At 42.5% G+C, this 13,084-nt stretch overlaps 1 protein-coding gene across 2 annotated transcripts in view; it reads right to left on the bottom strand.

Moving 5' to 3' along the window:
• Window positions 1-1,321: 1,321 nt before the first annotated feature.
• The window catches only part of ARAF (A-Raf proto-oncogene, serine/threonine kinase), a 163,826-nt gene continuing 152,063 nt past the window's right edge, over window positions 1,322-13,084 (bottom strand). For both annotated transcript variants that reach the window (XM_069209648.1, XM_069209647.1), the window contains exon 16: window positions 1,322-4,074. In XM_069209648.1, coding sequence (XP_069065749.1) covers window positions 3,934-4,074 — 141 coding nt within the window. In that variant the 3' untranslated portion in view covers window positions 1,322-3,933. The remainder of the gene's footprint in view (window positions 4,075-13,084) is intronic.

Here is a 13,084-nt window from a genome sequence, read left to right as displayed (position 1 = left end):
TGGCTTGGAAGAGATCCAAAATTCCCTGGTCAATGTGTTGAAGTATTCCTTTTTTCTGGCAGATCACTGCCATTCAGCTTTGAAGCATCTCTTCTTTTTTTTGACCTAGAGCATCCTTTGTTCGGCATCGAGGACGGGCAGTGACTTTCTCTTCGGGGTCAGATTGTCCAACTTTGCTTCCTTTCCCTGCCCTCCATCCTGATTGCTTATCTTCCAAAGGACATCCTCCACTAATGTCCTTTTGTCAGGACCTGGGTATCTTTTTGCTTTGACTTTTCTTCACTCGTCGATGGTTTCAGCGTCAAGGGTGTCCTTTGGGACTTCAAGTCTCAATGCTTCAGTTCAGCCCCACTGTTTTGTTGCACATTTTTTTGTGTTCTCCACCTTTCATCTTTTTTTTTTGCAGTGGTTGTTCCTTTTCAATCTCAACATCCACCTCGAAGTCAGATCCTTCTCCTTGTGTCAACTCTGTATCCTTGACAATAGCATTATTGTTGCTTGCCAAACCAAGATCTCTCAGGGAAAGGTATTCTTTCTTCTGTGACAGCATTGGGGCTTTTACCTGGTTCTATGTGTCTTTGGTTGAAATTGCAAACACACCTCACAGCCTTCGGTGCTGCCATCCCAAAACAAGCAGATTATAGAGCAAATTTATGGTCGTACTTGGGACAGAACCGAAAGAGTGTCTTCTACATCTTCCTCAAACATTCTGATCCCACAGGTGTTCATTCTTCGACTGTGTAATCGATTACTCATGCAGCACACCTACTTTTATTCGATGTTCTTCAGTGCTTCTTCAATGCCTTCCATGGTTATTCCTCTATGGTTGCATTTGGACTGTTTCGCCAATGTTAGGCTCAATAATCCATCAAATTTTCACAACAGTTTTTTCAGAATCTGTGATATCTGCTTCCAGCCCCAAAGATGGACAAAAGAATCTGAAAACGGTGACCACACGCTTCTGGGGCACACACCTGATGTCACAGGGGAGGAATATACTACCAAATGGGGACCAATGACGTCCAAAAAACAAAAATAGAATAAGGACAAAACGGAAAGTATTCCGGACACAACTAGATGGCAGAATAACGCACAACATGTGAATCCAGAAAAGATTAATTATGCAGAAAAAAAATGTGTACACTTAAAGAATAAAACTTTGACTTTTTTTTGCTTGTGACATTTTCTCTTTCGGGCACCTGCTTTAAAGGTATTTGTTGGGGGGCAAACAATTGTGGAAGCAGCAATGCACAGAACCATCAGGGAGCACATATGCACACTAGGAAAATGCAAGAGAAATACAATACACTTTCAATTTGAATTTGTACTTACTTGAGACGTGATCAACAGTATTAAGCTCAGTGAGATTTGAAACAGGTACGTTAATAATACATACAGACACTTGATTGCAATCGGAGGATCAAAGAATTGTTAGTAAGTACAGAAAGCAAAATCTATATAGATCAAGGAGACTATGATTGCGTCTGTATGCCAAGAGGATGGAGACAGTGATGAAAACTTAAAATATGCAAAGACGTTCAAAGTTGAAAATTCATTAAAAAATTAAAAGGAACCAAACAATACCAATCCCAAATGCACCTGACTTATGTAGTTTCCAATATTCACCTGGACAGCACAATCACGTTTATCCTTTGTAGAGTTTGCACTTTTCTTCTCCCTATTACTTCTTTCTGTTCTGCTGAAAACCCATTAAATAAAACCATTTACATCCTTTATGCAACAACAAACATCTTTTAAGACAGTGTAAAAATCTCCAAGAGGGTTATATCTTTACATCTCTGGAGGAATGCACATTTTCTTCCAAATTTCCTCCATTTTGCCACAAGATAGAAGTCCACTTCGACATTACCCCGGCATCTCAGTTTCATACAATAATGTGACAAGGCCCTGTGACTTTTTTGTAACATTACTAAATGTAGAAGTTGTAAGTGGATTATATATCGTGACATAAAATGAGTGAAACAAAACTTCCAATCGGACCGGAGACCATATTTTGGAGGCCCCAGCAAGATCGGGCCAGTTGTTCAGGTACAGGCATCTTCTGGAAGGCCCCAACGGAGGTGTAAGGCCACTTCAGATGGCTTATAGGGACTACTCGTGTCACTCCTGGAAACTTCTGCAAGCATTACAACTCAAAAAGCTCAGAGTGTTCAGGAGAGCAGGACTTGAATTTTCCAAAAGGTCACTGCAAATTTGGAGCCCAGATCTGGAGTCTTCACGTGTTCTAAAAGGCCACAAGTACTAAGATCAGTTCCGAAGGCTTGCATGTTTCCGAAGGCCACACACAATTATGAGGCTTATTTTGGAGGCAAGAATGAGCTTCAAGGCCAGTTATGCAAGATTGATGTCTACATGAAGCCAAGTAAGCATGAGGCTTAAATGTTCCAAGTCCAGTTCTGAAGGTCCGGATTTTCCCTGAAACTCACAAGAAGCTCTAAAACGTCCTGCAGACAGGTTTGCTAAGGATGATCAAAACAAACCACAAGCTCAGTCCAAGCTGCCTGATGTTTCTGAATGCCATAATGAAAAACCTGAGATCCGGTTTCGTGATGCTTGATGTTTAAGTGGTGCCAATGCAACCAGTTCATGTCTAGATGCCTGGATTGTTCTAATTCACTCACAGATGATTTAAGGTTCTGCTCTTGAGACTGTGCACTCTGGATCGAAATGTTTCGCAAGGCAAATTCTTTAAGCTTATCGTGTTTAGGTTAACGGCCACTATACATTGAGCCTGGCTCGTGAGGAACGGGGTTTTAGATGCCTTAATAAGTTCTGAGGTAAGCTACGAAGGCCCAGTAAATGTTGATGACATTCCCATAGCCTGGGGTAGATCTCAAGACATTGTTAAATGGCAGTGCCCTGCCGAGTTTCAACATGATGCTTAAGCCACTTTTGGAGACCTGCTTTCGTCTTGCTCTTTCTGTCCCAAGTAAATTAGCTCAAACTGCTTATTTAATGTGAGATACAAGGCGAGAGAAAGAAAGTATGCAAGAGAGAAACACAAGAGCAATAAAAAAAGAGGGTGAAAGAGAGATGAGAGAAAAGGAAAGATGAAGGTAGAGTTACAAAGACAGAGAAAAGGGAAGTCAGACGCGAAAGTCCAGGTAGAAAATTGAAATGAAAAGGCAACCTTCAAAAATAATTTACACTACCCACAAAAATGAGCAAACTACTCAACCTCATGTATGAGACCAGCTCCACATACCTCACATAAAAATGCAAATGTAGAATAAGATGCCGAGAGTCTGGCAGACTTTCTTCACCTTATGTTTCTTGTTACAGATTTGCTCTATAGACCTACTGAAGTCTTTGCTGCAAGTAAGGAACGTCTTGAGCACAAGCAAGGAAAAAAGACCCGTGATGTTGCACAATATTGGGACAAGAGAGTATCAGCATCCTCTCTTGATCCGCTGACATTCAATAGCAGTTTCAAACAAGAGGGAAGAGTGCCAATGGGTATCCATTACAAAACAGACGAGTTTGCTTTTGACTGTAGGCAGCCCATTTTAAAAGTCCATTGTTTCCCTTTTTTCCACTCCAGAGGATGGCACAAAAGAAAGCAGCAAGCAAAAAAGGCATCCTCATCAGCAGCAGACCAGGCTGCCAACTGCAATTAAGCCCTGTTGACAACAGATGATGTTATCAATATTCTAGAGCAATGGCGAACAGCTCCATGGCTGGAGAGGTCCCCAGCCTAGAGTCCCTGAACCAAGGAGTGGAAAGCAGCAGGAAAAAGTAAAACGAAAAACACCATCCTGCACCCCAAAAACACTTCTGATTCCAGTTCCCAAGTCCCATCTGACATTCGTCCACCACTACCCATCCCCAGGTTCCTCCTCCAAACAGGGGTTGAGGGCCTATCCCTGAGGTCGCTTCTCTGGCTTGGCAGCCAGTGCTTGGACAAACACCAGGTCACTGAGGTACGAGGCGCAGAGTGTTGACCAAGAAGGGGTTCAGGTCTTCAGGGTTGACTGCTCGGTGTAGAGAAGGCTCAGACGCACTGCGCTCCAGCTTTGGCAGGGCACGCTGAAGTATTTCGATGGACACGAGGATCTGGAAAGGAAACAAAGTAAAAAAAAAATAGGGTCAAGATGTAAAAAGAGTGAGTGAGTGAAGGGACAAGTGAAATATACAGCACATCTTCCTCATGGGACAGAAGATATGCGGGGGCGGCAGAGAGTGGAGTAGATGAGCAAGTTGTGCCAGACAGACTCGCAACGTCACAACTAGATGAAAAGTATGGCATGACACCAGCAGATTCTAGTGTTGAGGGGAGCAGTTCACAGCACTGTTGAGAAGATGGGTTGTGGGATGGTGACGACAGCCAATGTACCATTCTGTGACCCAAGTGATCTCTTACTTATTTTAGTAACTACATTAACACAGACACAAAGGTGGCTGCAGCAGTTTACATAGAGTAGAACAAGAATAGAGTAGCAGAAGCATATGGAGACTGAACCTTAAAATAATATATCGGAGCCTTTCTGTAACTTCGGACCAAATATACTAAGACACGTCAGAAAAAGTGGTCGGAAACTGGGTGCCAAATTTTTGTGACCCATCTCCGATTTTGGATGCGACTGATATATGCAAAGTTTGCACAAAGAAAATCTCGTCACTTGAGTTGCAGAACAACCTAACTAGTGAACATTAGAAAGGCATATCACTATTGAATTCCCAACCTCCTGCGATTGTCTATAAACGGAGGAATTGTGGCACGCAAGGAAAAGCAGCAGACCACCCATCCTGTGTTTGCATTCCACGCAGGATTTTTTAAATTTTTTATTTAAAAAAATGTAATTAAAAAAACACCCTTTAAAGGACCCAGGCACAGGTGATCACTGTGCCTCCCGACCATCACCTCCACATTTATATGCTGCAGACACAACTCTTCTTTGTGAATCAGTTGTGATGGGGGGAGCCTCTCTCAGTCCCTCCTAACTGCAATTCAGAATGGATTGGGAAACACATTCTGCTAGTGTGTGGAAAAAGCCCTTTTGCAAATGCAAACCCTGTGATTTTGCAAATCACAAGCTTATCCGCCAGAAAAGTATATATCTGGCTCTTAATGGCAGCTACAAAGGAGTTGGATGAGAGGGGATTACATCTGAGGAGCAACAGTAGTGAAGAACAGAGCCAGAAGTTGGTAGATAGGTGAATTTTAATCAGGTGAGTTTGCAGGCATTTCCTGAAGGATATGAAATTCTGGAAAAGTATTATGGATTCATATAACTGGTTCCACAGTCTGGGACTAGATAAGAGACAGCCTAGTTTAATGTCTTTCATATATTTGATTTTGCAATTTCTAGTAAAGAGGATGAATTTCCTTCCGTCATTCTTCCTCTCCAGAGGTTTTCAAATTATCCTTTAGGTAGGGAAAACATTGGAAGTGCAGAGGTTTCTAGGCCGTAAAGGCTATTTTCAAGTTGATTCATGCCTCTGACAGTAGCCAGTGGAGATATTTACAATAGGTTTGATGTGCTGTGATTTTTTTTCTACTATGTGGAGGGTGGCTTCTAAAGGCACTACTGTGATTTTGATAGGCCACATAACATGCATTCCCTCTATACACATGGAAAAGTATCACAGGCTTTTCAGCTGCCCTGGAAGATGTATGGCAATACAACACATGCCTTTTCCACAAAGCATTCACTGTGCATGTTGAGTATAATTCTATACATCTGTTTGTGGCATGTAGTGCTGCTGATTCACATGCTATGCATAGCTCTTCTGACATCTAGTGTTGGCCTCGGAGTGTTACAATTAGTTTTTCTATGAAGAAGTCTTTTTCGGAGTCACGGGATCGAGTGACTCCTCCTCTCGGTTTCAGTGCGCATGGGCATAGAGTCCATTGTTAGATTGTTTTCCCGCAAAGGGTAAAGGAAGGAGTGATAGAGTATAGGAATACAAAGATGTCTATGCAAATATAAATGTATATACATATGTACAAATGTAAAACTTAAACGACTACAGGCTTCCGGGGAGGAGGGAGGGTGCATGTGAACCTGCAGCACTACATGCCACGAACAGATGTACACCGGGTAAGTGACATTTTCCGTTCGATGGCATGTGTAGCTGCAGATAAACATGCTATGCATAGACTAGAAAGCAGTTAGTGCTCCCAAAAAGTGGTGCTAGCCTGTAGGAGTTGAAGTTGTTTGAAATAATGTCCTGGAGACAGCTTGGCTACAGTGGCTTGTTGCTGTGAGAAAACATCAACACAGTAGTGTTTTGTAAATGTATGGGGAGGGAGTTGACTATGTGGCTGCTTTACATATCTCAACCATTGGTATGATCCCTAAAAATGCCATTGACGCACCCTTCTTTCTTGTAGAATGTGCTTTAGGAGTGATCAGAAGGTGTCTTTTTGCTTTTATGTAGCATGTTTGTATGCATCTAACAATCCATCTTGCTAAACCTTGTTTTGATATAGGATTGCCTTTATGTGGTTTTTGGAAAGCCACAAAAAGTTGTTTTGTTTTTCTAAAATCTTTAGTTCTATCTATATAGTACATAAGAGCTCTTTTGAGATCTAGGGTATGAAGAGCACTTTCTGCCACAGAGTCTGGCTGTGGAAAGAAGACTGGCAATTCCACTGTTTGGTGGATGTGAAAGGAGATACTACTTTTGGTAGAAATTTTGGATTTGTTCTAAGGACAACTTTATGTTTGTGTACTTGGAAAAAAGGTTCCTCAAGAGTGAACATTTGTACCTCACGAACTCTTCTTAAATAATAATAGCTACAAGGAAGGAGACTTTCCATGTTAGAAATTGTATTTGACAAGAATGCATGGGTTCAAAAGGTGGTCCCATGAGTCTGGTAAGTACTATATTTAAATTCCACGATGGAACAGGTGGTGTTCTAGGTGGAATAATGCGTCTTAATCCTTCCACGAAAGCTTTAATCACAGGAACTCTGAATAGAGAAGTGTGCTGAATATTCTGTAAGTATGCAGATTTTGCAGTTAGGTGTATTTTGATGGATGAAAAAGCCAAATCTGATTTCTGCAAATGAAGTAAATCGCATACAATATGTTGTATAGATGCTGTAAGTGGATCGATGTTTTTAGATTGGCAATAGAAAACAAATCTTTTCAACTTGTTTGCGTAGCACTGTCTAGTAGTAGGTTTACATGCTTGTTTAATTAATTCCATACATTTCTGGTGGAAGCTTTAGATAACCAAAGGGCGGAGTTGACCGTGTGCCTGTGACCATTGTTGTGAGAGGCACTGTTGTAAGGGCCTCATGTTTTGTTGTGCATGTGGGACTATAGCTATGCAAGATGCCATCATTCCTAGAATCTTTATGATAAATCTCACAGTGTATTATTGATTTGGCTGTATGAGTGGTATGAGATTTTGGATCCTTTGTATATTTGGATAAAGTAGGGCTTGTTGAGTATTTAGGATAGCACCTAGGTAAGGTTATACCTGTGCTAGTTGATGGTGTGACTTTTGGTAATTCAGAGTAAACCCTAGGGTGTGCAAGGTTTCTATCACGTATGAGTGTGTTGTTGGCATTGTGTAAAATTGCTTGATTTTATTAGCCAATCGTCTAGATATGGAAAGACATGGGTGTGTGGTCTTCTTAAGGAGGCTGCTACTACTGCTAGACACTTTGTGAACACTCTTGGAGCTGTTGTTATGCCAAATGGCAACACCTTGAACTGGTAGTGTTTTCCTGAGATGACAAACCTGAGGTATTTTCTGTGAGCTGGATGGATGGGTATGTGGAAATACTCATCTTTGAGGTCTAAAGCAGTCACGTAATCTTGTTTTCGTAGTATTGGAATAACATCTTGCAGTTACCATGTGAAAATGTTCTGACAGGATGTATAGGTTGAGGGGCCTTAGGTCCAAGATGGGCCTGAGGGTGACGTCTTTTTTGGGAATGAGGAAGTATAGTGAGTATACTCCTGTTCCTGGTTGAGAATGTGGAACCAATTCTATTGCTTGTTTTAATAGTAGAGCTTGTACATCTTGTTGTAACAGATCGGTGTGTTCTGGGGACAACTTGTGATATCGTGGTGGAATGTTTGGAGGGGTGGAGATTAATTCTAGGATGTAGCCATTGCGGATAATTGATAATACCCAATTGTCTGTGGTGATATTTTGCCAATGAGAGTGGAATTACTGTAGTCTTCCCCCACAGGAGATGTGTGGAGTGGAAGGGAGGGAAGGAAGTCACTGTTTAGGTTGTGTTGTGGTCTGCTTAGAGGTTTGGAATTTACCTCTGTTCCTGAAATATCGTCCTCTATAGGATCCTCTAAACCCACCTCGTTGATATTGGGTTTGTTGTCCTTGCTTTGTTTGGAAGGTGAAAGCATCTGAGGATTGTCGCTTAAAACCTCCCCTAAACTGTGGTCTGCGAAAGGAGCCTCTATATGGGGTGGTGTATAAAGCGCCCATTGCTTTTGCAGTATCTGAGTCCTTCCTCGGTTTCTCAATAGTGGGCCAAAAAGGTGCTTCTTGTCAAAAGGCATATTAAGTACTGCCTGTTGAATTTCTGGTTTAAAACCAGTGAAGCCTAGCCATGCATGTCTTCTAATTGTGATGGCAGTAGTTCCACTCCTTGCAGCTGTATCAGCAGCATCGAGGGAAGATCTTATTTGATTATTGCTGATAGCTTGTCCCTCTTCCACCACTTGTTGGGCTCTTTTTTTATGCTCCTTTGGGAGATGCTATATAAGATCTTGCATTTCATCCCAATGGGCCCGGTCATACCTGGCTAGAAGTGCCTGAGAATTTGCAATTCTCCACTGATTTGCTGCTTGTGTGGCAACTCTTTTCCCAGCTGCATCACATTTTGTACTCTCCTTATCAGGAGGCGATGAGTCTCCTGATGACCTGCTGTTTGCCCTTTTCCTTGCCGCACTGACTACTACTGAGTCTGGAGGGACCTGATGAGTGATGTAATCTGGGGCAGGCTTATACTTTTTATCAATTCTAGGGGTGATGATCTAGCTTTGACAGGTTCATTGTCTGCATGTTAAACCATTCCTGGTAACGTTGAGAGACACTGGTATCTGGAAGGAGTAGAAGACAGAGTATTAAATAAAAAGTCTTCTTCTAATGGCTCAGAATGCATGGCTACTCCATAAGCTGCTGCCCTAGATATTACTAGGGTGTATGCAGTGGTGTCTTCTGGAGAAGGTTTTGATGGATAAGTGTCTGGGTCGTTTGTCCAGGATGGGATCAGGGTCATAGAGGTCCCAGGGGTCTGCTGTATGTCCATGTGAGTATAAATAATTTGTTGGAGAAGGCAGTGATGTTTAATGGATCACCCTGTGAATGAGGGGGAGAGGATGCCGGAGGTGGGGGAGGTGGTGTTCGAGGTGGAGGAGAAGACGGTGTAGAGTAGAAGGATGCAAAACACTGGTGGCCTTGTCCATCTTCCTTTTCTTAGTCTCCATCGGCAGAACAATGGCCTCTCCGAAGGAAAGTTAGCGTTTGGATTGAGGTGGTGCGGAAACCAGTCTTAGCCAGAATTCACCCAGTGTGAGGCTGGATTTGGATTTGAATCTGATGGGCAACAAACTTCTCCTGCATCTTGTGGAGAATTCCATTGGAGTACCAGAGTCATATCTTGGTGCTGATTTTGAAATCTGAGTCAAGATGGATTTATGTTTCGGTGCCAAAGTGGTCAGTGTCAAAGGTGGAGCTGGTCGGCTGGGCTCTGAAGTGGTCAGCTTTGGGGGATGTCTCTGTGCCGAGCCCCAGGACGGGCCATCCAAATTGGATTTTCAGTGCCTTCCAAGGTTGTTTGGCAGTGGTAGCTTGGGAGCCTTATGTTCGGTAGGACCAGAATATTTTTTAGGTGGCAGGAAAATGGATATCAGTACTCACGGTTCGCTGACCTAGTGGAAGATGCTGAATCTCAAGGTTGATTTTTAATTCAGAGTCAGAGCCCTCGACGGAAAAAGCATCTTCCTCGGCCACAGAGGCCTCGTTGATTTCCTCCTCCTCCTTTTGTTTGACATTCTGGTGATTGAAGATGTTGGGAGTGTCGTCGACCTCTTTCTGCTGCATCTCCCTGTGACGTGCCCTTTTGCCTCGTAGAGTCTTTTTAGAACAAAATGATTGGCAGGCTTTGCAGTCCTCTTTTCATGGTCTGAAGACAAACAGATGAAGGTCGAGCCATGGGTACTTCAAGTGGGACCTCAGGCAGAAACAGAAAGTTGTCCATTCCATCAGCAGGGCAATCTCTGGGGAAGCCAAAAGGGATAGAAAGATGTGCCCAAAAGGGCTTTGAGTGCATCGATTCGACAGGCAACAGTTTTTTTTTATTTGAATCGCAAAGGTGGGAACGCGTTAAATAGCAATACCGACGAGCGTAAGGAAGGATCTCAAAGAAAGTCTGGAACGGTCTTGCCCTGGAGCATGATGATACACATCTGAACCCGCTGGCAGAAAGAAAACAATCTACCATTGGAGTCAACGCCATGTGCATTATCACCAAGAGGAGGAGTCATTCTACTTTGTGACTCGAAAGACTTCTTTGAAGAAAATAACTTGCACACTTCCAGACACAACATTAGAAGGCAGGAGTATGCAAAGCACGTGTATGTACAGTAACACATGCCATCAAGCATATATATATATATATATATATATATATATATACTTATTACTTACCATGTGTGCTAAAGGCATCTAAATGGTAAAGACAAGCGTGGCACAGGATGCTTTTTGTCCTGAAATTCAAAGACATATTCCTAGATGTTACTTAAGACTACGAGTTGCCAGGATGCTGCTTTCGATAGCTCTGCACATGTTCACTCCAATTGATATCTGCATCGCCTACAAATCTCAGAGTTTTGGCAGATTGTACAAGTGATGGTAAGGCCAAAAAGGCCACTGGTGGAGAGCACTCGTTGGAAATCAGGAGTAGAAATTCCATCATGATCGAATGCAGAATTAGAAAGAAAGCATTTATTCAGGATATTTGTTTCTCTGGAAAGTTTCTGAAGGCTTATATGAAGGAAGTGTTGGAAATGTTGAGGTAGTCAGTGTACTGATTAAAGGTGTGAAAAGAGTGTACTGTCTTGTGGTATGCCACATTTACAGGGAGAGAGGAAGATCGTTGGTAGTTCAGTTTCACAAAGTATGTTCTTATTGCATATGTAATTATTGGTGTCAAACTCACCTGATGCTTCGTACAGGACCACAAGGCAGGTGTCTCCTTTACAAATTATGCTAAGTGCATAGTTGATTTCATGAACTATTTCAGTACTGAATTTCAGCCCGAATCTGGACTTCGATTGGTTCAGTAGGTTGTTGGTGTATAGGGGATCAGTTGACTGTATAGCAACTGCTTCTTCATTGTTCTTCCTTATGAATATCGTTTAGTGACTTGTACGATGCCCTGGAGGTAGTTTAGGTTGGTGTGTGTGGTTTTTTGGGATGTTTTCATGCAGGAAGCAATGGTAATTTAGCGGTCATTGAAGCACTTCTTAATGCTCATTTCTCACACATTTGGGCTTGTGGATCACGCTATTCTTTCTCTTCTCGGTATCTTGCTATCTTTTTCATATTCAGTCAGTGAATGCCCTAGGGAGTACCTCGTTAGTAATGACTATCCTGGAATAAAGCTGAAATCACGGGGTCAATGGCTGTTACTCGAGTAGCTGTTTGCCTTGGAACATGGTTTCAGTTGAAACCGGCCAAATTCATACCCCTACTTATTAACAGGTCTTAACATAGGTATATGAAGGTTTTACCTAATGAGCAGCGGTGTAATTTTGCTGGTTTGAATTAAATCCATGTTTGAAGGCTGACCTCTACTCAGGCATCAGCTTAAGTAGGATGCATTGGTAGTCAGGTCCCTCAGACGTGAAATTCCAGTCACAGCCAGCAGTTTGGGAAAGCTATTATGATTTCTCAGAAGACTTCCTTTGCATGTTGGGTGTCAACAGATTGACAAAGGGAACCTTTGAGTTGTAATGCTTAACCAAATCCTTAATCAATTTTATTATCAAATTATGGAGGATATTATCAATAAGATTGTTTTAAAGCATGACTAAGGGAAATAATCTCCCTCATTATATGCTAGGCTCAGGGCATATGTTGTGATTCAGTTTAATGAAAGTGACAGGGACAAGAAAAGTAGGGTTTTATCACTTCTGGCTCCGGATGGTGACATCAGGCCTAGATGATCTGCATATTGCAGAAACAGAGAGATACATTGCCCTTAGATCAACCCCTTATTTATGGTTTCTCCATGAGAGAAGCACAAACTCACCCAGCTTACGATCTAGGCAATCCGAGGATGCCCTGTATTTGAGCACAAATGGTTTTGCTTATGTCCATTAAAGTGTGCTCTGCTTCGCATACTTATGGCCCTCCAACCCATTCTTAGAAAGATGACGCACCAAGGGGACGAAGGAGGACAATTGTATCTACCACAAATGAACATAAAATCTTTCATACATGTGAAAGTTCCCACTCCACACGCGGAGGCATAATTTCAACTTGCTCCATCCTAACACAATCATCCAGGATCACTGCAAATGGAGACCTAGCAGGGAAAGATAAACCTTTGAGACTTCTGATGTTGGGCCACCAGAAGCTTTGTCTCTCACTTCTGAATAGTTTTCAGATTAATAGTGTGGCAGCGTATTAAAGGTGCGGCAGTTGAAACAGTTCCTGTTCTGGCTCCAGACACCACAGACAAACCAGATGGGGGTCCGTCGCAGACATTCGTGCAACAGGCTCCATAGGGTTTAAAACTCCCTGGCTTTTTAGGGGACATCCCTAGCACACCGTGAGCAGGATGCTTAAAAGAAATTGATCAAAAATCTTGAAAAAGTGGTAAAAAATTGACTGGGGTAGCACTTACAGATCTGCGCTGTTGGCACAGTAAGAAAGGAACTGAAATGAGAGCACTGGGGTGTCACCTATATAGGCACCACACACTGAACAACGGCCGTCAATGTGGAGCTGTTCAATGGCACCCAACTGCGGGCAGGGGTACTGCTCAAGATTTTCCAGATCCAGTCTGACACCTGGGGGATATTGTGAGGTAAGCAATATGCAGCTAAGTCTCTATCAGATACACAAATTA

This window comes from Pleurodeles waltl, chromosome 10 (genome assembly GCF_031143425.1).
Source record: "Pleurodeles waltl isolate 20211129_DDA chromosome 10, aPleWal1.hap1.20221129, whole genome shotgun sequence".
NCBI classification, from domain to species: Eukaryota; Metazoa; Chordata; class Amphibia; order Caudata; family Salamandridae; genus Pleurodeles; species Pleurodeles waltl.
Note: the sequence above shows the minus strand (reverse complement) of the source record. Positions and strands in the feature narration are given on the sequence as shown.